Below are 22,211 nucleotides of genomic sequence, written 5' to 3'. Positions count from 1 at the left end.
GCTCCTGGTGTGATGTTGAGCACTACACACAATACACACAATCAGTGGACTTGGTCTATGTAAGAAGGGAAGGTGGTGTAAATAATAGTTTCAGTTTACATCTTTTAGGGTATTAATATTATAATTGGTGTTAAATAAAGATAATTTAAAAACAGCACAAACAGATTTTTCAAAATGAATGTTACAGCTATTATTTTATACAAAACACACAAAGCTCGGCTTGAAAACCCTTGGAAATGATATGCACGCCTGTTATGCTGTAAGATATGTTCAGTCCTTTGCAAAGCCGAGGTGTGTCTTCCCTTCAGCATCTGCACAGATCATCCCTTGTGTTGAGGCTGCCGCAGTCACGAACCAGAGGAATATGGAACCGGATGAGGCCCTCCTCTCTTCTCTTTCCTCTCTTTCCTCTCTCCCCTGCTTATCTGTCGCCCATACCGTGTTTACATTGTAGACACACCCTGACCTTCACCCAGGCCCCTCTGCTGGCCCCACACACACACACACACACACACACACACACACACACACACACACACACACACACACACACACACACACACACACACACACACACGCACCGCACCTCGGTGGGCGCAGCAGACAGCGCTGTTTGGTGAAGAGCTCCACGGACCCGCAGTGTTTGTCCAGTGTGATGTTCAATCGGCTATTTTTAGCTTTTCACGGCCATCGTTTGCTTTGCAGAGCACGAGCAGAGCGCCACGCATCGCGTCTCCTTCCAGCCTACCAGCGTGCTGCAGAGTGGACACACCCCTCCGACACGCACGCCTCACTGCACGCATTGGCGGAATGTCAAAGAAATAACGCAGCAAAACGCATGAAACGCGCGAGGGGGAACCAGGTAGATCTCATTTCTTCATTTCCTCTGTGTGCTATCGATGGCGAGGTGCTGTTGTGTATTTAACGTGTCACGTGTAGGGCTCAAAGCCCGCAGCAGCAAAACAAAGACTCTCCGGGAGCAAGGGAGAGAAATACGACATCAACGGGCCGACTTCCAGGTCTCGGCCGCCCGCGGCGCGTGTCCCGTGGGCGCGGTGGCCCCCCCGCACCCCCTCGCACCCCGGGGGGTCCGTGGACTCTGAGGTTACGAGGAAAGCGGCGTCGCTTTAAAGCTCACGCGGTCAAAGTTGTTTACCTCTCCGTTACCTCTGACGTCGTGACACACCCCTGTTTGAGGGGCGGGGCTCGCCGTGACAGGCACCGCGGGGCCACCAATCACAGCGCGGGGCACAGCGCGAGCCCTCCTCTGATTGGCGCGCGCAGGGGCTGGGGGGGAAACCCCTCTTTCCCGGAGAGGTCCAGAGGAGGGGGCGGGGCGTAACAAAAAGTAATGGCCATCTATTTGGGTCCTGGAGAAGGAGGGGTATTTCTCGGCGGACTACCGTGGGTGTGATTGAGCTTTCTCGCTGTAAGTGTGGACGTTTCTCCGTCAGTGGAAATCCAGTCGAGCCTCTGCCGTTCCCCCCGTCGGAAGCGGCCGCAGCTCGGTGAGTAAAGCTGAACTTGGCGCCGCGTTTTCGGGTGAAAGCAGCCAGCTAGCCGCGGTAACGTTAGCCACTGCCAGCGCCGCCTGGAAGGGCGGACGAGTTTGACGTTTTCTCTCCCGGGTCTGCGCACATTTCTGTGAGTTTTAGTGCTCTCGCCTCGCGCCAGCGCGCCCCGCCAACATGGAGGGGGGCGCGCGCTGCGCGGACGCGAGCGCGCGCCCTCTCCTTGTTGGCGGGGCGCGCGCAGGGGGGCAAAAGTTGCGCTGAGGTACGAAACTCGCATGCACGGGAGGAATGCTGGAGGCGAAGCTTGGGTTACTGTAACTCACCCGCACGGGAAGCGTGCCTGGCTCGGTCAAAGTGCGTCGTTGTCCCGCCGTGTTTACCCACGTCCTCGCTGCTGTGGGCTGGTCGCGCCTGATGCGTGGAGAGAAAGTCACGGCTGCACAAACAGAGCCACTGCAGGTCAGGTACGAGACCACACGAGGCCCACGCGCTGACGTGCGACATGCTTTTCTGCTTTGTATTGGACAGGATTAACAGCTCGAGGTGAACGGAGGAAGGTTCCAGTCCCGCCTGTTGTTCCAGGGCATGCTCAGGCCCCAGGTGAGCTCTGCTGTACTACTACAGGTACTACTACTGTTCCTGTGTACACAGGTACTACTACTACTACTACTGTACCTGTGTGCACTGGTACTATTACTACTGTGACTGTGTGCACTGGTACTACTACTACTACTGTACCTGTGTGCACTGATACTACTACTGTTCCTATGTACCTGGTACAACTACTGTACCTGTGTACAGAGGTACTACGACTGTTCCTGTGTACATTGGTACTACTACTCTACCTGTGTACAGAGGTACTACTACTCTACCTGTGTACAGAGGTACTACTACTGTACCTGTGTACAGAGGTACTACTACTCTACCTGTGTACAGAGGTACTACTACTCTACCTGTGTACAGAGGTACTACTACTCTACCTGTGTACAGAGGTACTACTAAAGCTGTAATGTCCTCTGTGATCATGTCCTCCTGTTGCTTTGAAGTCACACATTGTTGTTGCACATTCTCTGGGATTATTGCAGCCTTGTGATGTAACGCCGACTTATTGACATATTGTATTCTCAACATAAACACAAGTACTATCTCAAGAATAGAGTAGTGAGTAGTGCGTGACAGGTTGTCAGTGATGCATTCATAACACTGTAACATCAGTATTTTTGAGGAATTAATTGGAAATGTCAGAACTTTACAAACACTTTGCTTGTGTAATGGGTTTTGAACCAAAGGCCGGATTTAAAGGACTGGAAGCAAATTTGCCCGACTGAAAAAGGAATTTGTTTTTCTTTCCAGATTAGAACATTAATTCAACACACACACACACACACACGCAGTAGCTTGGTAGATTTTACATCTCCTTCATGATGACATCATGAATCAGGATGACGCGTTGTCTTTCTTCGTCTTGGACGTGAACGTCTCTGCTGCTCGTCCCTTCAGCGACTCCAAAGGGAACAAACACAACCCGTTTCCCTCGTGACCTTTGTGCTAATTCTCAGCCTGACTGCTTTCTGTCGAACACTCGGACAGGAGCAGGTAGGATGTTGTTTTTACGTCAGCTGCTCAGCGGCACGCCGCTCTGGAGATTAACGCTCACATGTGTTCCCAACTTGTGGAAATTCACAAGACCGCTCTCGTTATTTGTGACAGAACCGGAGACTCGACCCCAACAAATTCAACCAATTTCCCATGATTTTTGTGAGCGTGGCTCAGAGCTCATGTCTTTATGGAGTCTAAGTGCAGCCGGCTGTTCATGGAGGATGGGACGGTCCATCATGGCTCCTGTACAGTGGAGCCCCGTCCCGCCCCCTCCCGTGACTGCAGTAATTGGTTGCTTCCTCTCACATGTAACCTATAGAAAGAAAGAGGCCGCTGTACCTAACTCACATGTACCTGTACCACACATGTGCAGCCGCCTTTGAGACTAACCCAGTGTTGAGCCCCTAATGTCTCTTGCTCCTTAATGACCCGCCGCCGTGGTTAATGGTTTCTAGGCCGAACGCTCCACACGGGTCATATCTGTTGTATATGCAGTGCGGGCCATGCAGAAAACAATGCATCTTCCAGGAAGCCAACAGCAGTGGGTGTGTCTTCAGATCAGTTATCTAAGTCTTTGCAGCGTATCACTAGGTAATACAGGACATTTCACATTTCAGTTGTGTGTTTTCTACCTTTTTTAAAAGTTTCCTGTCATGTCAAAGAAGTATTTCCCCAAAGAGAGCGAGTGTTTTCTGCAGGTTATGTAACGCTGACATGTGGGCTCCCTCGCCCCCCTCGCTCACATGCCTGTTGCCTGTCCCGCTCGGTCAGGTCGGCTCTCCGTGCGCCTGAGAATGTGCATTCTCTGTCAGATTCGACAGAGACATAAACAGGACTTTGTGTGTGTGACCGTGTGTGTGTGTGTGTGTGTGTGTGAGTGTGAGTGGGCCTCTCCCTGCCTCGTCTCTTTCCCCTCTCCAGAGTCCAGCAAGGGGCCCAGCATAAGGGGGCAGGCTGCCGTCACTGCCTCTCTCCCTCCTTACAGGCCAGCACTGGGGCCTGGGCAGGGGGGGTGCAGAGACCATAGGGTTGGACATGTGACCCCCCCCCCCACCGTTCAGCCCATCCCGTGTGGGGCACAGGTCACCTCGTCATGTGGGGCAGCTGGAGTGCAGGAGCTGGAGGTGGAGGCTGAGGGAGGGGGACAGGACTGGACTCGTCTGCTCAGCCAGTTGTTTAGCTGCATTACAGACTCAGTTTGTCTCCTCTGTTGTTGTTGCGTCCACATTGTCTCTTTGTGTCCATTGTTCTGTTTGCCCCTGTCTGCTCTCCCCGTGGACGAGTCCTGAACACAGAGCCTTCTGCGGCCACATCATCATCGTCGTGTCTTCTCCTGAATGCTAATTCATTGGTCCTGTGTTCTTCCTCTCTGACATTATTTGGGGTTTAGATGTTCTTACATGTTGGATTCTCATGTCCATCCAGCCGGGTCGCTCTCTCTCTCTTGTTTTATGTCTCTTCTGGACTCGTAGTGACCCGGCCAGAGGTATGCAGCGACACACATCCTCTCTCTCCCTGTGTGTCTCTCTCTTTCTGTCTCTCTCTCTCTCCCTGTGTGTCTCTCTCTTTCTGTCTCTCTCTCTCTCTCCCTGTGTGTCTCTCTCTTTCTGTCTTTCTCTCTCTCCCTGTGTCTCTCTCTCTCTCTCTCTCTCTCTCTCTCTCTCTCTCTCTCTCTCTCTCTCTCTCTCTCCCCCTCTGTGTGTGTGTGGCTCTCTCTATCTCTTTCTTTCTTTCTGTCTCTGTGTGTGTGTCTTTCTCGCTGTGTCTCTCTTTCTTTCTCTCTCTCTCTCTCTCTCTCTCTCTCTCGCTCTCTCTCTCTCTCTCTCTCTTTCTCTCCCCCCTTTCCCTCTCCCTCTTTCTCTCTCTTTCATCCTTTCTCTCTCTCTGTCCCTCTCTCTGTCCCTCTCTCTCTCTCTCTCTCTCTCTCTCTCTCTCTCTCTCTCTCTCTCTCTCTCTCTCTCTCTCTCTCTCTCTCTCTTTCCTTCTCTTTTCCTCTCAGAGAGACTTTTGGCAGCATGGAACAATTTCAGAACCATTTGTGTGATTGCGTCATGTGACGCAGACGGGAGCTGCTGATTGGCCGGTCAGACGGGACCTCCCCTCCCTCTCCCGCCCCACAGCGATCCCTCTCTCTCCTCTTCCTCCAGCGCTGCTCTGGGTCTGGATGTGATTCTGACTCTTCTGTGTTGGGATGTGGTCTGTAAACTCATTGCTGACATTCTTGGGACGTGATGCCAGAGGTTTTTTATTTCCCGCTTTCCCATTCCTCTTCCTCACGTCTGCGTGCAGTTAAACCCATCCCTCCGTCTGCATCCTCCTCTTCTTCGCTCTGTTGGGTCTCTGTCTGTCCTCGATCTCGCCTCATCGCCCAGCTCCAATGGCTCCACTTAATTAGTTTTGTTAGATGGTGGGCGTGGGTTTTATAATCACTTAATATTGACTTTGATGAAAGTTAATCTAGCATCTGGGCCGCGGTCCAAGTCCTCTTTTACAGCTGAGGTCTCACTCATGTCTCCTCCGTGAGTAGCACCTGAGGAGAAGACCACGGCCGCTCTGCCGCCTGATGATCGCTCGCCTGGGTAATGGCCCGTTTAAAACAAAATGGCGACGACAACAGAAGAAAAGCGTCTCCTTGACGGCTGGCGTTGGACTCCTGCCACGGCCCTCATTCCCGTCTTCATACATCACCGCGGCTCAAACTGCAGCAGCGATTCATGGATCGGCGTATTCTGAAGACGGCGCCGGTTGCGCAACATCATCGGCATGAAGTGTGACTATCTGTCACATTAGCACTCGGCGTGTCTCTTCGCTCGCGCCCTCGGCTTCACGCCGCCTGCAGTCGAGACTCCCTCTGATTGACGTGTGATGTCACTAATGAGAAGCAGCCAGTGAGGCGCTGTCCTCTGGGACGCTGCAGATGGTGAGACAATTAACACTGATTCCACCTGGTGTCAGGTTATGCACACTGAGGGACATTCCTCCAACTCCACCAGTTCAGAAGCAACCAGCTGTTCAATAGTGAATATTTAATAACTGGATGTTTTGTGGAGTTCAGGTTGTAAAAGATATTCTGGGTTTTTTGATGTTGATTTGAATCCAACATTTAATCTTTAGAATCGATGACTTCTCAAATATTTTGCAAGAAGGCCTCTGCCGACAGGGTCTCGTGTTTAGGCCCAAACCAGTACCAGTTCTAACCCAAACCAGTACCAGTTCTAACCCAAACCAGTACCAGTTCTAACCCAAACCAGTACCAGTTCTAACCCAAACCAGTACCAGTTCTACCTCTAACCAGTACCTGGATTAGAAGTGCGTGTCATTTCATCCGTGATGGTAACTGGGAGCAGGAACAGATGAGACAGCGCTGCATGCTAAGCAGCATGCTAAGCAGCATGCTAAGCAGCATGCTAAGCAGCATGCTAAGCTGGCAGGATGGAGCAGAGGAGCCTCGCTGGTCTCCTGCAGCTCTGCCACCACAGCGAGCGCCATGTCTTCGCTCTGCAGCCTCCAGCGGTCCGATGTGCTCATAATTACAGCGAGCCTCATCTCTTGCTCATCAACCACTGCCGCTGTGTACGACTCCCAAACCCCAGAGTGCACATCATCTCTCCTCCTCTTTATTTCTTTATTCATCTGATGGCTTCCGTCTTTTTTAAGAGCTTTTCAGCTGCAGAGCCAAAAGGGCTCGTTGCACACCATGTGGTCAATTCTTCCCTCAACTTGTATGTTAAGTATTCTCAAATAGTCAAAACCTTCAGAGCTAAAAAGATCAATTTTAAAGAACTCAAATATACTGGGGACTATTTTGTGTTTATATTCAGAGTCAAGTCATCCAACAGTTCCTCGTTACAGCTTCTCACTTTCACTTTTATTGAATATCTTTAGCTTTTTCACCGTTTGTTGGACAACACAAGATATTTGGGATTCAGGGAATGGTAAGTTCTCCTCTTTTAATAACAATAGTTCAAACTTTTATTGTTCTTTTCTAGATACACAAAGACGCTTTTCATTCTGAGGTTCATCTGTTGAAATAATCATCAGATGAAAAGTCTCATATTAAACCTCCAGTTCAGAATGATGATGCATCATCACTCGCGTGGAGCATCAGGTCGAACACACACTTTAAGATGAAACACAACAATAGTCTTCAGACAGGCATGCAGTTTAGTTGCCATGCCAACATAGTTTTCCTTATCCCAAGGACAAATGTGCACACACACACACACACACACACACACACACACTAACAACACAAAACACTAAAATTAGCTTCATTTGAGAAAAGGGAGTGAAGCATCAGAGAGAAATCTGCTTCCTCCATGAATAGCCTCTCTCTGAGAAGCTGTCAGAGATGAGACTTTTTTCATATTATTTATAGTTAGCCTGTTATTGAAGTGCCTTATGACTCCTAGATGTATTTTAAGAGAACAGAAACGAGCTGTTTGTGTCGACGGCTGCTCTCTGTGCTCGAACGTTTCCAGTCCTCCTGATGCAGGACATGTGACGGAGAGGTCCCCCCCCTGCTGCTGCTATCAATGCTTGCATCCATATCTGCTGTTGCTCCATCTCTACAGCGCCCTCTGGCCCCGCCCCCTCTGGCCCCGCCCCCACTAGCCCCGCCCCCTCTGGCCTCCTGCACTCGTGCGAGCAGCACTTCCTCTCTCTGTCGGTCACGCAGAGGGCAACAGTCCATCGTCCTCTCAACTCTGTGGTGTGATGGACACATGATGGAGTAACCATGTGACCCGCTAGCGAGGGAAACTGTGTCTTTATGTTCACAGACGTTGAAGTTACCATGATAAGCCAGCATCTTGCTGTGTTGTGCACACAGAGATGCAGCCAGCAGGCGCTCTGGTCCCATCGCTTTGAGCGACAGACTGCAGCCCTGCAGGGAGTGGAAGTATCTCCATGAAGCAATGTGGCGGCCATGAGGCTTTGTGGAAGTGTCTCCTGGTCAAGAGATGCTCCTCCTTCTGCTCCTGGTCGTGAGGCTGAGAGGAGCTTTCTTCATTTCCCTCAGAAGTTCACTTTCACTGTGATTGTCCATGGTTTACAGAGTTCAATACAGACCATAAACAGAGGTCCCAAGAGGGCAATTATGATAACTGTCATGCTCAAACGCTTGGACTAAATTAACACTAATGTTCACGGGAAGGCTGTAATACATCTGTAATTAACGGCAACACTCTACTAATTGAAGTGTTCTAGAAATGAAAGTAAATCCAGAAAGTAGAGGCGTTATTTTATTATATTCTTTATGCAATTCAACTGCATCTGACAAAGAAATGAATGAATTATGTTAATAATTTTCCACTGCTAAGGATGATACAGATCTCCTCTCTATGATCTATAGGCCCTTTAAATAAATCCTCCTTCATTGTATTTCCAGTCTTTCAGCGTGTTTGTGTTCCAGAGTTCTGCTTCCAGGTTAAAAAGGTTTTTCTTTGCAGCTGTCGGCTGAATGCTGGATGGTAGAGATGAGCTGCATTAGAAACGTCTCCCACCTGAACTCTCAGGGAGTTCTTCACATGAAATCTCTGCCAGAGAAATCTGCTGCTTCTTTCATGCAGGAGCAACAGAGAAGAAGTCTGTAGTTCCAGCAGCTTGTAGTTCAGCAGTAGTTTGCTTCGCAGCGCGTCATGAAGCTGCTGAGTTCTCTCTCTGGTCAAAGCGTCTCGCTCCAGTCAGAGCAGCGAGACCTGATCCAACGTCCTGCTGCGCTGTCGGACCGGAAGCTCATCAGAGTGCCAGTGTTTTCATCCTCCTGCTGTCTGCTGCTCTAACACATGCAACATGATTAATATCTCTTATTATTCCTGCAATTACAGATGTGATTGATGCTGCGTACGCGTTGTTTATCATTCAGCAGAAGCCTGAAGCTCTGCACCGAGGCCGTGTGCCAGAGACAGGAATGAGCACAGATCTGGTCTAATAACCTCGTGCATTATTTAGCGCTCTCTCTCAATACTACTGTGCATTTAGTGTAATGGCCTGTCGGGCCCACGCGGCCTCAGAGGACCGGCTGATCGCTGAGGGGATGGGAAGCTAAATGGCTGTTTTTCCTGTTGGTTCACGGTGAGCGACGAGTGTGAAGAGAGAAGAGCTTCCAGGTTCACCACACGGCTGTGCTGTCTCCACCGGGCAGCATGCGTCGCATCACATGCATGACATCACATGCATGACATCACATGCATGACATCACACCCATGACATCACATGCATGACATCACATGCATGACATCACATGCATGATGGCAGTAGGACGGAGCAGCGTCCTGTAGACCTGGTCTGTGTGGTGACGCGGCTGCAGGAACCCAGAAGGGGATAAAACAGATAAAGTGTGACAGACAACACACGTTTTCCTGGTGTGTTCAAGACCCAACTCTGTTCACACTGCAAAGTCATCCTGTGCAACACACCTACCAGCTGGATTACTTGTGTGTGTATATATATATATATATATATATATATATATATATATATATATATATATATATATATATATATATATATATATATATATATATTACATATATGTTATTTATATATATATATATATATATATATATATATTACATATATATTACATATATGTTATGACACTGATATAATAATGTAATAGCATACTTATGCTTGTAGATCTATTAGAATATATTAATATATAAATACAAAATCTATTAAACATGGATAGAATCCAATTCAACAACTTTTTAGTTCCCCGCTTGCTAACAAAGTACTCGCCGCAGGTTGAAAGACTTTGAGGTCAGAAACCTGCACAGGCGCGTTCCCATTGGCTGAGCCCTGACACCTGAACCAGCCGGTCTGCAGAAACCCCGTTAAAGTGTCACAGCGGCGCTTCCTTTCACACCAACTCCAAATAGCCTTGGGGTCTCGGGCCGGCCGGGTTACTCGCCTCATGAAGGCTTCGTGGCGGCGTTTGAAATGTAAAACCTGGTCCCGTGTTTATAGTCATGTGACTGGCAGCGATTGTTGACTAGCGAATAGCCCGCAGAGCGTGCAACATGACTGCTCGCTGCAGCCTTCACAGCCGCGTCAGCTTCCCCTGAGCGAGCAGCTCACCTCTGCCTGGGGGAAGAAACCAGCTGTGCTCTCGATGCAAAGGGCCCTCAGAGTCCAGGTCTCACCCTGAGACGTCATCCGTTCAGGAGCTCACCTGAAGAGACAGGACGAGGCTTCCCTTTGCTGGTTGTGGTCTCGGCCCTTCAGCCGGTCAGAGGCAACACGCGGCCGTGAAGATCCTGTGTTTCCTCCTCTGGGCCGTCTGGAGACGTCGGGACAACACGTCCTGTTGGTGCGATTGGTCTGAAGGCGTCATGGTGCTCGTATGTTCACATCCCTCAGGAGAGAAGCGGCGCTCGCTGGACGATGGAGACGGCGAGCCGAGCGCCGGTTTTTAATTACACGTGAACGATGGAGCGACTTGTCAAAACATTTTAAATTATTCAGCTGGGCCCTCACCTCATTGGCTGTTATGTGAGTTTGTTCAGAGCCCCTCCCCCTCCCCCGGCCCTCATCTCCTCCTTCACTTTCACAAGCAGTGGAAGCGTCTGTCTGTCTGTCTGAGAGGATGCTCCATGGGACAGAGAGGGGACAAGACGTCACTGAAAGACTTCTACATGTTGTTGTAAAGTGAACACTGAACCCGTTATGAAGCTGCAGCCGACTTCCTGTTTTTCTCCTGTTTTTTCAAAACAGTTTGTATAACCAGGAGCTGCTTGATGAGTCTCTCTCTCTCTCTCTCTCTCTCTCTCTCTCTCTCTCTCTCTCTCTCTCTCTCTCTCTCTCTCTCTCTCTCTCTCTCTCTCTCTCTCTCTCTCTCTCTCTCTCAGTGATGGACTCCACAGACGTCAGTACGTCCACTCTGGGCCCGGACGAGTTCGACAGGAATGTGCCGCGGATCTGCGGCGTGTGCGGCGACAAAGCCACCGGCTTCCACTTCAATGCCATGACCTGCGAGGGCTGCAAGGGGTTCTTCAGGTACACACACACACACACACACACACACACACACACTCAGGAGGCCTTGAGCACAACTCATATCACCCTGGTGCAAACAAAGAGATGTGTATTGACGGGTGAGTTATTGACACATGCACACACGAGCATACAAACACAGGTCTTGCATATATAGTACACACACACACACACACACATTACATGTAATTACCACCCACTGTTACATAAGAACACGCACAAGACCACGGACAACATTCGAGCTCACGCTAATGCCCCGAAGCGCAGAGAGAATACCAATGAGCTCGCGCCTATAGGGACACACACACACACACACACACACACACACACACACACACACACACACACACACACACACACACACACACACACGCACACACACACTGGCGTGACTCTTCTTTTACCCCTAGCATCCTCTGCAGTCATCCAGACGCTGTTTCTCTCTTTTATCAAGTTCTACCAGCATGACTGTTATATTTATGATATCAACATAGGTACACACACACACACACACACACACACACACACACACACACACACACACACACACACACACACACACACACACACACACACACACAGAGAGCCTTGACTAAAGTCTTAAGAACGTCCATGAGCCTCATCGGTGTGTGTTTTTGCGCCTGTGTGTGTGTGTGTGTGTGTGTGTGTGTGTGTGTGTGTTAATAGTGTTAGTAAACATGATTGTGTGTTAATAACGCGTGATGTGCTCCCGTGGCTCAGGCGCAGCATGAAGCGTAAGGCCGCCTTCACCTGTCCCTTCAACGGCAGCTGCACCATCACCAAGGACAACCGGCGCCACTGCCAGGCCTGCCGGCTCAAACGCTGCGTGGACATCGGCATGATGAAGGAGTGTGAGTATGGCGCGTCCTCAGGGCGCCGCCGTGAACCTCACACGCCGTTCCACAGGAACGAAATGCTGATATCCACATGTTTGTGGTTGCGTAACGGAGGGACTCCTCCGAGACATCGCATAAACACATCCGACTGTAAATACTCTCATGACACCCCTACCTGTTCTTCAGAGACTGCCGCTGCTGTCAGCTGGTGTGCATTATGTAATATTTGGCCTGGGGTCGGGTGTCTCTGGGTCTTTGCCCCCGTTAGCGTGTTGACGTGTTCTGTGCGAGCGAGCCCAGCATTGTGAGTGTTCTGCATCTGAGGCTGCATCACCTGCTGAGCCTCTCCTCTCCACGCAGCGGTTTGTTTTCCTGCTCTGGAAACAGACGTTTCTTTCTGCCCGTGTTGTTTCTCCCGATGTTTCCGCATATTGTCCCCGGCCTCTTTAAGCAGAGGCCTCTCACTTCCAGCTCCACCTTCTTCCCCCGAGGGCTTCTGGGAAAACACCACGAGGACGGTGGCTCAGACGCAGGAGACGTGTACAAAGAGTGTACAAATATACAAATATACAAGTGTACAAAGAGTGTACAAATATATACGAGTGTACAAATATATACGAGTGTACAAATATATACGAGTGTACAAATATACGGAGGCAGCGGCCGGATGCAAGATAAGATCTCTCTCTTATGGTCTTAAGCTCTCTCTCTCTCTCTCTCTCTGTCTCTCTCTCTCTCTCTCTCTCTCTCTCTCTCTCTCTCTCTCTCTCTCTCTCTCTCTCTCTCTCTCTCTCTCTCTCTCTCTCTCTCTCTCTCTCTGAGCTAATAGTGTTGAGAACAACAAGGAGGAACAGAACAAAGACAAAGCATCACTTGTTCCTTGCAGCAGGGGTCTCCATACGAACATGTCCGTCTCTTCCTCTAGAGAATAACAACCCCCCTCTCCTCCCCCTCCCTCCACCAGCACCACCCAACACCACATTGACATAGCTGCCATCACAGGTGCAAACTGAAAGCCTTTAAAAGCTGTGTGTGTGTGTGTGTGACTCTCTCCCTCTGTGTCTCAGTCATTCTGACAGATGAGGAAGTGCAGAGGAAGAAGGACCTGATTCAGCGGAGGAAGGACGAGGAGGCGCAGCGCGAGGCGGAGAAGGAGGCGCGGCGTCCGCGGCTCAGCGACGACCAGAGTCAGGTCATCACCTCGCTGGTGGAGGCGCACCACAAGACATACGACGACTCCTACTCCGACTTCTGCCGCTTCCGGGTCCGTGTGGTGAACGACGTCATCACATGTCTGTCATCACATGTCTGTCATCACATGTCTGTCACCACATGTCAGTTTAATGATCAGTTTAATGATACAAACCTCAGGACGCTGCATGCACACGACCAGTCTGATCCCATGTTAGCAGCAGATATTCAACAGAACTGGACATCCTGTATTTGTGTGCGAGCGTCAGAGTTAAGAACACACATCGGTCCTCTGTCAGCTGATGAAGGTTGTTGGTTTTTACTGAATCTCAGTATCACATCTCCTCCCCGCTGTGCAGCCTCCAGTGCGCGAGGGTCCGGTGACGCGCAGCGCCAGCCGGGCCGCCTCGCTCCACTCTCTGTCCGACGCCTCCTCCGACTCCTTCAGCCACTCTCCAGGTAACACACACACACACACACACACACATTCTAACTGACTTATTGCAGAAAACATCCTCTTTGAATACGAGGTGACGTCTTGTGACGCGTGAGACGTTCATGTTTGCATGCTGGTGTCCTCAAACTGTTCCGCTGCTTTACTGAGAATCCAGTGGAAACTCTGTGAATCCCCCTTCCCTCCCCCCCCTCCTCCCTCCCCCCTCCTCCCCTCCCCCCCGACACCTGACTCCCACAGTGCACATCAGTTCATTAATGTGTCCGTCGCTAATGGAGCAAACAAAGCGAGGCGCACGGCCCCGTGGCCTCACGCCGACACTCAGCGGGGCCGAGCGGCTGGAAACAAGCGCCGCGCGCTTCACGTGTTGTCGTAGCTGTCGACCTTTCATCTGGCGCCCACCGCCCTGCCGCTCGTGTGCTTTCAGGTCCTTTCCATCAACAAGCCCCCTCTGTTCCTCCATTTGTCTCGGTTATCTCAGCACAGACCGTCTATTCATGTCGTCGTGCTCTCCCTCTGCTCCTCTCTCCTCGCTTCCTTCCTCTGCTCTTCCTTCCTCTGCTCTTCCTTCCTCTGCTTCTCCTGCCTCGCCACAGAGTCGGTCGACGCCAAGATGAACTTCAACAACCTGCTGATGATGTACCACGAGCAAGGCAGCAGCCCCGACTCCAGCGAGGAGGAGGGCTCCAGCTTCTCCATGCTGCCCCACCTGGCCGACCTGGTGTCCTACAGCATCCAGAAGGTCATCGGCTTCGCCAAGATGATCCCCGGGTTCAGGTGTGTGTGTGTGTGTGTGTGTGTGTGTGTGTGTGCGTGTGTGTGTGTGTGTGTGTGTGTGTGTGTGTGTGAGCATGCTGTTGCTAGAGAAGAATTAGCATAACTAATTCACAATGCCCAATTTAAGAAGCAATAAAGCATGCTAGTTAGCAGAAGATGACATGCTAATTGCTAATTCAGTGAGGTGGAGAGGCCTTCATGTTGCCTCAAGGATTGAGCTGCTCAGCATTTGGGGGTCAAAGGTCACTGAGACCTCGCCAAACATGTTTTTGGCTAGAACTCAAGAATCCATATGAGCATTTAACACGACTCCAATGGGAGGACATGGTTACGTGACACTCAGAGGCTCACGGCAGTTGTAGTTTATTCCTCTGAGTGACTCTTTACCTAAATGTGCGTGGAAGACTTTGTACAGCTGCTTGTTGTTCTGCCTGATGAGTCGATATTGTGCCACGGTGATGGCCGCGGTCTAAAGGGCAGAGATTACTGACACACTTTATACTGCAGACAGCTGACGCCTTATGGGAAATGTTTTGATGTTGTGGTGTTGTTCTGCTGGACCAGGTTACACATTTGCTATGGAGATGTTGTGGGTGTGCAGTTCAGCCCTTTAAGCGTGTTAGTAGGTGATTGTGCCACCTTTTGGAAAGGCACAACAGGTTTTAAAGGGATGTGATCTCTTCTGTCCAACAGCCTGAAGGGCCGAGGTCGTTTCCTCAGAGATATGAAGCAGCGTGCAATATCTCAACACGAACATATAACTTAATACAGGAGTATAATATCAGGCCGGCACGTCATGAGTGTGTGTGTGAAGGTTGGTCAAAGTGTTCACACACTGCAGCGCTGCCTTCAGGTGCTCAGGGGCACGCGGGTCACCTGAGCGCTGAGCCGACGGGGCCTGTGTTTCCTGAAAGTTGTCATTCCCGCTGGCAGCGAGTGATGGACGAGGTCGCATTACCTTTCTGTTCACTTCTGCTCCTCAACCAGAGAAACCAGCAGACCTGCAGGTTCACGTCTGCTTCCATGAGGGACGCGCTTCATCACACGGAGCGCACGGGACGAGCTGCTCATGTCCATTACTTTATAATCATAATTTCACTCTCAATCAATTCACAACTTTTAAACTTCACAAGATACACATAACATACTGTAAATCTGGTTTTAGTGTCAGAGGTCACTAAATGTTTCTCTTCTCACTAAATGTTTCTTTTCTCACTAAATGTTTCTCTTCTCACTAAATGTTTCTTTTCTCACTAAATGTTTCTTTTCTCACTAAATGTTTCTCTTCTCACTAAATGTTTCTTTTCTCACTAAATGTTTCTCTTCTCACTAAATGTTTCTTTTCTCACTAAATGTTTCTCTTCTCACTAAATGTTTCTTTTCTCACTAAATGTTTCTCTTCTCACTAAATGTTTCTTTTCTCACTAAATGTTTCTCTTCTCACTAAATGTTTCTTTTCTCACTAAATGTGTCTCTTCTCACTAAATGTTTCTCTTCTCACTAAATGTTTCTTTTCTCACTAAATGTTTCTTTTCTCACTAAATGTTTCTTTTCTCACTGAATGTTTCTCTTTTCTCACTAAATGTTTCACAATGTTTCAAGTCAACCTCAGTAATGAAACATAATGATAAGATATTGAAAGATTGACTCTTGTTAGTTGCCGTTTCGCTGATGACGAGCAGCTGTTCATGTTATTAAAGGAGCATTGTACTCACATGTACAAGCTGCTGTGCATGTGAGGAGCTTTATAGTATTAATATCGCTCTCTGGGCGGCTCCTAACGGGTGCTGCTCTCCGCCCTGCAGGGAGCTGACTGCAGAGGACCAGATCGCTCTGCTCAAGTCCAGCGCCATCGAGGTGATCATGCTCCGCTCCAATCAGAGCTTCAACCTGGAGGACATGTCCTGGAGCTGCGGGGGGCCGGACTTTAAATACCAGATCAGCGACGTCACCAAAGGTCAGTCTGCCGCTGCGAAGACGAGCTGCTGTTGAAGCGCGCTCATCCAGTGCTGCGACCGAAGAGAAGACATGGTGCACAGAGGCTAACTAGCTAACTAGCTAACTAGCTCCTCTCTGGACCACAGAGGGTCCTGATCCGCTGACCGCAAAGCTCTGCTGCGGCCGAATAATGAACATGACTGCAACTCAGAGGTTTTCATAAATATGACTCACAAAAATGAATTCTGCCGCTCTATAAGCGTGCAGTTCTACTTACTGCAGAGGATCTTTAAAACACTCCAGAGTTTCTATATCGATCAGAGGAATACTTTTCAATACGGGCTGTTTTTCAAACTCCACTTAAAAATACCCTGTAGACTGACTGTTGCGTCCTGTAGACTGTCTGTTGCGTCCTGTAGACTGTCTGTTGCGTCCTGTAGACTGTCTGTTGCGTCCTGTAGACTGTCTGTTGCGTCCTGTAGACTGTCTGTTGCGTCCTGTAGACTGTCTGTTGCATCCTGTAGACTGTCTGTTGCGTCCTGTAGACTGTCTGTTGTGTCCGGTAGACTGTCTGTTGCGTCCTGCAGACTGTCTGTTGCGTCCTGCAGACTGACTGTTGCGTCCTGTAGACTGACTGTTGCGTCCTGTAGACTGTCTGTTGCGTCCTGTAGACTGTCTGTTGCGCCCTGTAGACTGTCTGTTGCGTCCTGTAGACTGTCTGTTGCGTCCTGTAGACTGACTGTTGCGTCCTGTAGACTGTCTGTTGCGTCGCGTAGACTGTCTGTTGCGTCCTGTAGACTGACTGTTGCGTCCCGTAGACTGACTGTTGCGTCCTGTAGACTGTCTGTTGCGTCCTGTAGACTGTCTGTTGCGTCCTGTAGACTGTCTGTTGCGTCCTGTAGACTGTCTGTTGCGTCCTGTAGACTGTCTGTTGCGTCCTGTAGACTGACTGTTGCGTCCTGTAGACTGACTGTTGCGTCATGTAGACTGTCTGTTGCGTCCTGTAGACTGACTGTTGCAGACTGACTGTGTTCCTCTGCAGCTGGACACACTCTGGAGCTGCTGGAGCCGCTGGTGAAGTTCCAGGTGGGCTTGAAGAAGCTGAACCTGCAGGAGGAGGAACACGTGCTGCTGATGGCCATCTGCCTGCTGTCTCCAGGTACAGAGGGGAGGAAGGGGCGGGGCATGCACACCTGAAGGAGGGTCTACTGATGCAGGATGCTTCATTAGAGCTTTTATTTTGACATTTCCATTCGATCCTGTAACGGTTCATTTGGGTTGCGTAACAAGAAGACTCCTCCCCGCAGACCGCCCAGGTGTGCAGGACCACGCGCGGATCGAGGCCCTGCAGGACCAGCTGTCCGAGACCCTGCAGGCCTACATCCAGCTGCACCACCCGGGGGAGCGGCTGCTGTACGCCAAGATGATCCAGAAGCTGGCCGACCTGCGCAGCCTCAACGAGGAGCACTCCAAGCAGTACCGCTCGCTCTCCTTCCAGCCCGAGCACAGCCTGCAGCTCACCCCGCTGGTGCTGGAGGTGTTTGGCAGCGAAGTCTCTTAGAGCCTCTGTGTGTGTGTCTGTCTGTGTGTGTCTGTCTGTGTGTGTCTGTGTGTCGTCTATCTCGGCATAAAGACCAAGGTTGTGCGGCGAGCAAGCAGATGTATAGAGACGTAGTAAATAAGGAAACTTCATAGAATACGAATTACACTATAACACACACACACACACACACACACACACACACACACACGCATGCATGCAAACCAACATACATGCATCATTCAGACATACAAACACCTTCTGCCTGTCCACAGTGTGTGTGTCTGTGTTCAAACCAACAACGTGCTGCTTGGGGCGTCGCCGCGCCCGCATCAACATACTCAGTTATTCATTCAGCCATTCAGTTGAGCTACCTCTTTGTTTTACGTCATGTGGAACAGGAACTCTGACACAACCGTTTAGACTCAGATGACTCTTCAGTGCAACAGCAGTGCCTGCACATTAGTTTTGATATCTCATTGCTCCTCTCCATCTGCCTCGTGCGGTCCAAACGCACGCCGCCTGCCTTTCCCCAGAGGAACGCTCGCTGCTTCCTCAAAACGCTTCCGGTACCGAAACACAGCGGCCTCGCGGTCACGCACACGCGTGCCGTTAGGAGGCCGTGAGGATGATCCACTACACGTGTTAGCTACTTCTACTGCTAACTGTCAATCAAACGGAGCCTGCGTTGTGGGTCCAGACTCTTTTGAAAAGGTTTTCATCAGTCGACTCGTTTCTTTCATCGTTTCCTGTAAATAGTTTATTACTACCACGCGTATCCTCAGCACTGTTATCACCCTTTTACTCGACCATGTATTGATATACACCATATCTACTTATGTTATCACAGATTTTAAAGGGCTAAGATGCCAAATCTAACTGGAATAGTAAATTGAGGCCAGAGCAAGGGGCCCGTCGTGTACATACATAGCTGCGTACCATTCTTGGAATCGGCATATATACTGATGTAATTGCAATTGATATTTCTTTCTTTCTTTTTTTTTTTATACATCATTTCACTTTTTGAAAACAATTCCATGAATTGTTCCTCCTCACAGCGAGCTTGGGAAGCTGCTTCAGACCTCCAGATATCAAACCCTTTGTTTCTGACAGGAAGTGGATTTTCTCCTGTGTGCTGCGCCGCCCTCTAGTGGCCGCATGGTGTACATACCAGGTCTATGAATATACATAGGATATGTCCGCTGTACATAGGGCTACATGGATATTTCTCACGGCTAATTCTTTTCAAAAAATATATATGCAAATACAATATTGACCCTTTTCTGTTTCTGCTCTCTTATCATATGTTCTGAGACTATTCTCCTTTGTTTTGACTCTGCTCTTGTTTAGTTGGTAAGAATGAGTTAGAGATGGCTTAACAGGGATTGCTTGTGTATTATCTGTTTAGTGGGTTGATGTATTTGATGTCAAAGGTTATTTTTTTTCCAGAGGACGAGCTGAACGTGCCGCGCTGCTCTCTAATATAAGCCATATAGATCACTAAGCTAGTCCACCTGATGCATTACAGAGCGTCGTGACGATGCCTCCAGAGCCTGGAGATCCTCATTATATAACCTGAACTCATATGCTATTCCTCCACGGCTCTGGGACATAAGCTCGGGCTCATCTGCCTTCTCTCTGCTGTCACTCATCTTCGGCTTCGGCTCGCGGCTTATAAACCAAACTGCCAGCAGAATTGAACCGCTTTGGTCTGCAGGCCGGTGATGCAGGCGTGCTGCATGTGGGATTACGGTCACATGACATCAGATTGGATTCGGCAGAACAGCAGTCATGTGCAGCAATGACGCGAGTCCAAATGTGTTTTTCTTTATCTTTTATTTGCCATCCTGTGATTGGCCGGAAAGGCCCCGCGAGTGCAGACGAGGATCTGTGGTCTTAGCGGACGGCGGCGAGGAGCGCGTGTTGTTGTCGTGAGCGTTGAAGCTCTTCCTCTGTGACGCGGAGACGTCCTGCAGGGCAGAGGTCGCCTCACGGCGTGTGCATGTCTGCATTATATTATTACCTGCGTCCTCATAAGGATGCATAAGCCCGCGCGGTGTGACTGAACTGTGAGGAGTTGAGGACGCACGCCGGGTCTCTGAACACGGACCTGTGAAGTGTTTCAGCCTCGTGGTGGTTTTCTGCATGTTCAGTGTGCAGACATGAGGGTTGATTTAGTTCTGTGTTGTCTTTCAAATGGAGATGCAGGTTTGACGTGTGTGTGTGTGTGTGTGTGTGTGTGTGTGTGTGTGTGTATGTGTGTGTGTGTGTAAACAGCGGGAGACTTGAGGAACATTGTAAGTGCCACAGGGAGAGAACAGGCTCACAGGAGAGATGAACACATGATTATATATCTCTGTAGATGGATAGATTAGCTCAGACAGTCCGTCTGCATGTGGAGCGTCTGCACGGCCTCCAGCGGGACAGCTGTTAGCCGTTAGCTGTTAGCCGTTAGCTGTTAGCCGTTAGCTGCTCATACTGGAAACCCGTCAGTGGAGACCTACCGCTGGTTCTCTCCTCCCCGCCGTTTCCTCGTCAGCGTAACTCTGCAACGCGACTCGTGGCGCACGACCACCAGCAAGCTTTACGCTTCGTTATGAGGAGACATTTTTTAAAGTTCTTTTGTATAACTATTCCCATTACAAATCCTGTCTGTGGAAACGGTTGTCTGTCTCCCAGACGAAGGCCTCCAGCCTTCTGTTGTTGTTGTTGTTGTTGTTTGTTCTTCCCATCCGGACAGGGATTGTAATGGAATCGACTTAATTTAGCTCTTACAAAACGGAGTGTTCACAATGGATGTACACCATAATCTACCTAAAAACCTACCTCTTTTAGCTCAGATTTTGCTTTAGCATTAAGCATTTGCCTCTGTTTTTACTTTTGTAATATTTGTATTCATGTTGGTATTTATTGCTGTCTAATGAGTCATACTTCAATGATTACCTCAGAGATATCTCACAGATTTGGGAGAGTCCAGCTAATGAAGTCATAGTTGTTTTTGTTTTTGTACAGTCTTTTCTTCTCGGACTTAGCATTGCCTGTTTTGTTTTTTGTTTTTTTACGCACAAAATACCGGGAGTGTTTTTAATACAGTGCCTGCACTCTGACCAGCAGGCCGGGGGGGGGGGGGGGGGTCTCTGCATCTTGGTCCTTTTGGACTTCTGGGTAATTGTTTTTGCAACCGATGCAACTCATCTGATTGCCATGCTGCTGATATGGAGCGTGACTTCGTCGTGGTGGAGGTCAGGAGAGGGTGAGGAGAGCAGTGTGGCAGCAGGAGGGGCTGTTAGCGGTTAGCTGTTAGCGCTGCAGACGCCATCTTGTCCCTCTCATCCCCCGAACCCTCTCCTCCTGCACCTTCATCATCCCCGCCATGCGTGGTCTAACAAGGGGAACTCTACATCCATGCAATGCTGCTTTTATCTGGAGCATCGCCAAGTTGTGCGCGGCCGAGTCTCCACGCCGCCGCGAGGCGCCGGCCTCCTCGTCTTTAGACCCGCACGGCTTCGCGGTGCTCTCTGGGAAAACAAGTCCTTCTTAGATCCTAGTGTCCTAATAACGGAGAACTACTCACTTTAGTGAATTTAATCCAAGTTTATGTTGTATTCATGTCAAACTGCTTCAGGTAAACACTGAATAAGATACTCTATCGATCAGTGAATACTGAGGAACAATGTCGCCGGGGTCACATGACCCTGATCCGTGTGCCATGTGACCTGCAGGAGGAAGCTCTTCCTCACGAGGAAGACGGCCTCTTCGTACTTAGCCACGCAGTGATTTTCTATAAGAATGAATTAGAATTTGGCATTTAATTCACCCCTTTATTGTTTATTGTGAACCAAATCATGTCACTTTAAATTAAAATGCCTGAACCAACGAAAGCACTTAATGTTTTGTTTTAAACGTGATCTGAATCCAGCGCCTTGAGCGTCAAGTGTCCAATTATCAAAAGAAACGTCTTGTCACCTAAATTCTATTGTAAATGCAATTAATCTATTGTCTTGTTTGTTTTTTCAAAGAGCTTCTTTTTTTCTATTATAAATTGGTGTTTATGTAATGTTATTTTTGTCAGATGTTTTGCAAATCAAAAATAAACCGGTGTACATAGCAGTGGCCTCCTGTGTGATTGTCTGTGTATTACATATGTAATGAATATGTATTTAATATGTAGTATGTCCTGCAGCCTCATGTACCGCCAGCTGAAGCAAAGGAACATGATTACACATTATTCCTGTTATTGCATCAACACTTTAACTTCCGGTGAAGAGTGGAAGTTATTATAAACACAATGCACTCCAGTTCATTAATATTACTGGATAGCTGAATGAATCATAATTCATCACATT

General features: G+C 49.2%; 1 protein-coding gene across 3 annotated transcripts; it reads left to right on the top strand.

The window, feature by feature from the left end:
• Positions 1 to 783: 783 nt before the first annotated feature.
• On the top strand, positions 784 to 20,971 carry LOC137801661 (vitamin D3 receptor B). 3 transcript variants are annotated; one of them, XM_068599003.1, is made up of 10 exons: positions 784 to 862; positions 2,043 to 2,114; positions 10,964 to 11,111; positions 11,850 to 11,980; positions 13,033 to 13,229; positions 13,516 to 13,615; positions 14,207 to 14,387; positions 16,193 to 16,344; positions 17,368 to 17,484; positions 17,633 to 20,971. In XM_068599003.1, the coding sequence occupies exons 3-10, from the start codon at positions 10,966 to 10,968 to the stop codon at positions 17,884 to 17,886; spliced, it is 1,278 nt and encodes a 425-aa protein (XP_068455104.1). In that variant the 5' UTR covers positions 784 to 862; positions 2,043 to 2,114; positions 10,964 to 10,965; the 3' UTR covers positions 17,887 to 20,971. The 3 variants fall into 3 exon arrangements, with proteins under 3 accessions (XP_068455104.1, XP_068455103.1, XP_068455106.1); XM_068599002.1 differs by lacking the exon at positions 784 to 862 and adding an exon at positions 1,359 to 1,508; XM_068599005.1 differs by lacking the exon at positions 784 to 862 and adding an exon at positions 1,817 to 1,868.
• Positions 20,972 to 22,211: the final 1,240 nt, after the last annotated feature.

Source organism: Clinocottus analis, unplaced genomic scaffold (genome assembly GCF_023055335.1).
Source record: "Clinocottus analis isolate CAN_PGR_092001 unplaced genomic scaffold, fCliAna1.0.p SCAF_42, whole genome shotgun sequence".
Taxonomy (NCBI): domain Eukaryota; kingdom Metazoa; phylum Chordata; class Actinopteri; order Perciformes; family Cottidae; genus Clinocottus; species Clinocottus analis.
Note: the sequence above shows the minus strand (reverse complement) of the source record. Positions and strands in the feature narration are given on the sequence as shown.

What these genes read in the sequence shown, in the direction of transcription:
- LOC137801661 (XM_068599003.1), top strand. Translation starts at nt 10,966, where the DNA reads ATGGACTCCACAGACGTCAGTACGTCCACTCTGGGCCCGGACGAGTTC. An exon ending in GGCTGCAAGGGGTTCTTCAG is followed by an intron (nt 11,112 to 11,849) that starts GTACACACACAC and finishes CCCGTGGCTCAG; the next exon opens with GCGCAGCATGAAGCGTAAGG. An exon ending in CCGACTTCTGCCGCTTCCGG is followed by an intron (nt 13,230 to 13,515) that starts GTCCGTGTGGTG and finishes CCCGCTGTGCAG; the next exon opens with CCTCCAGTGCGCGAGGGTCC.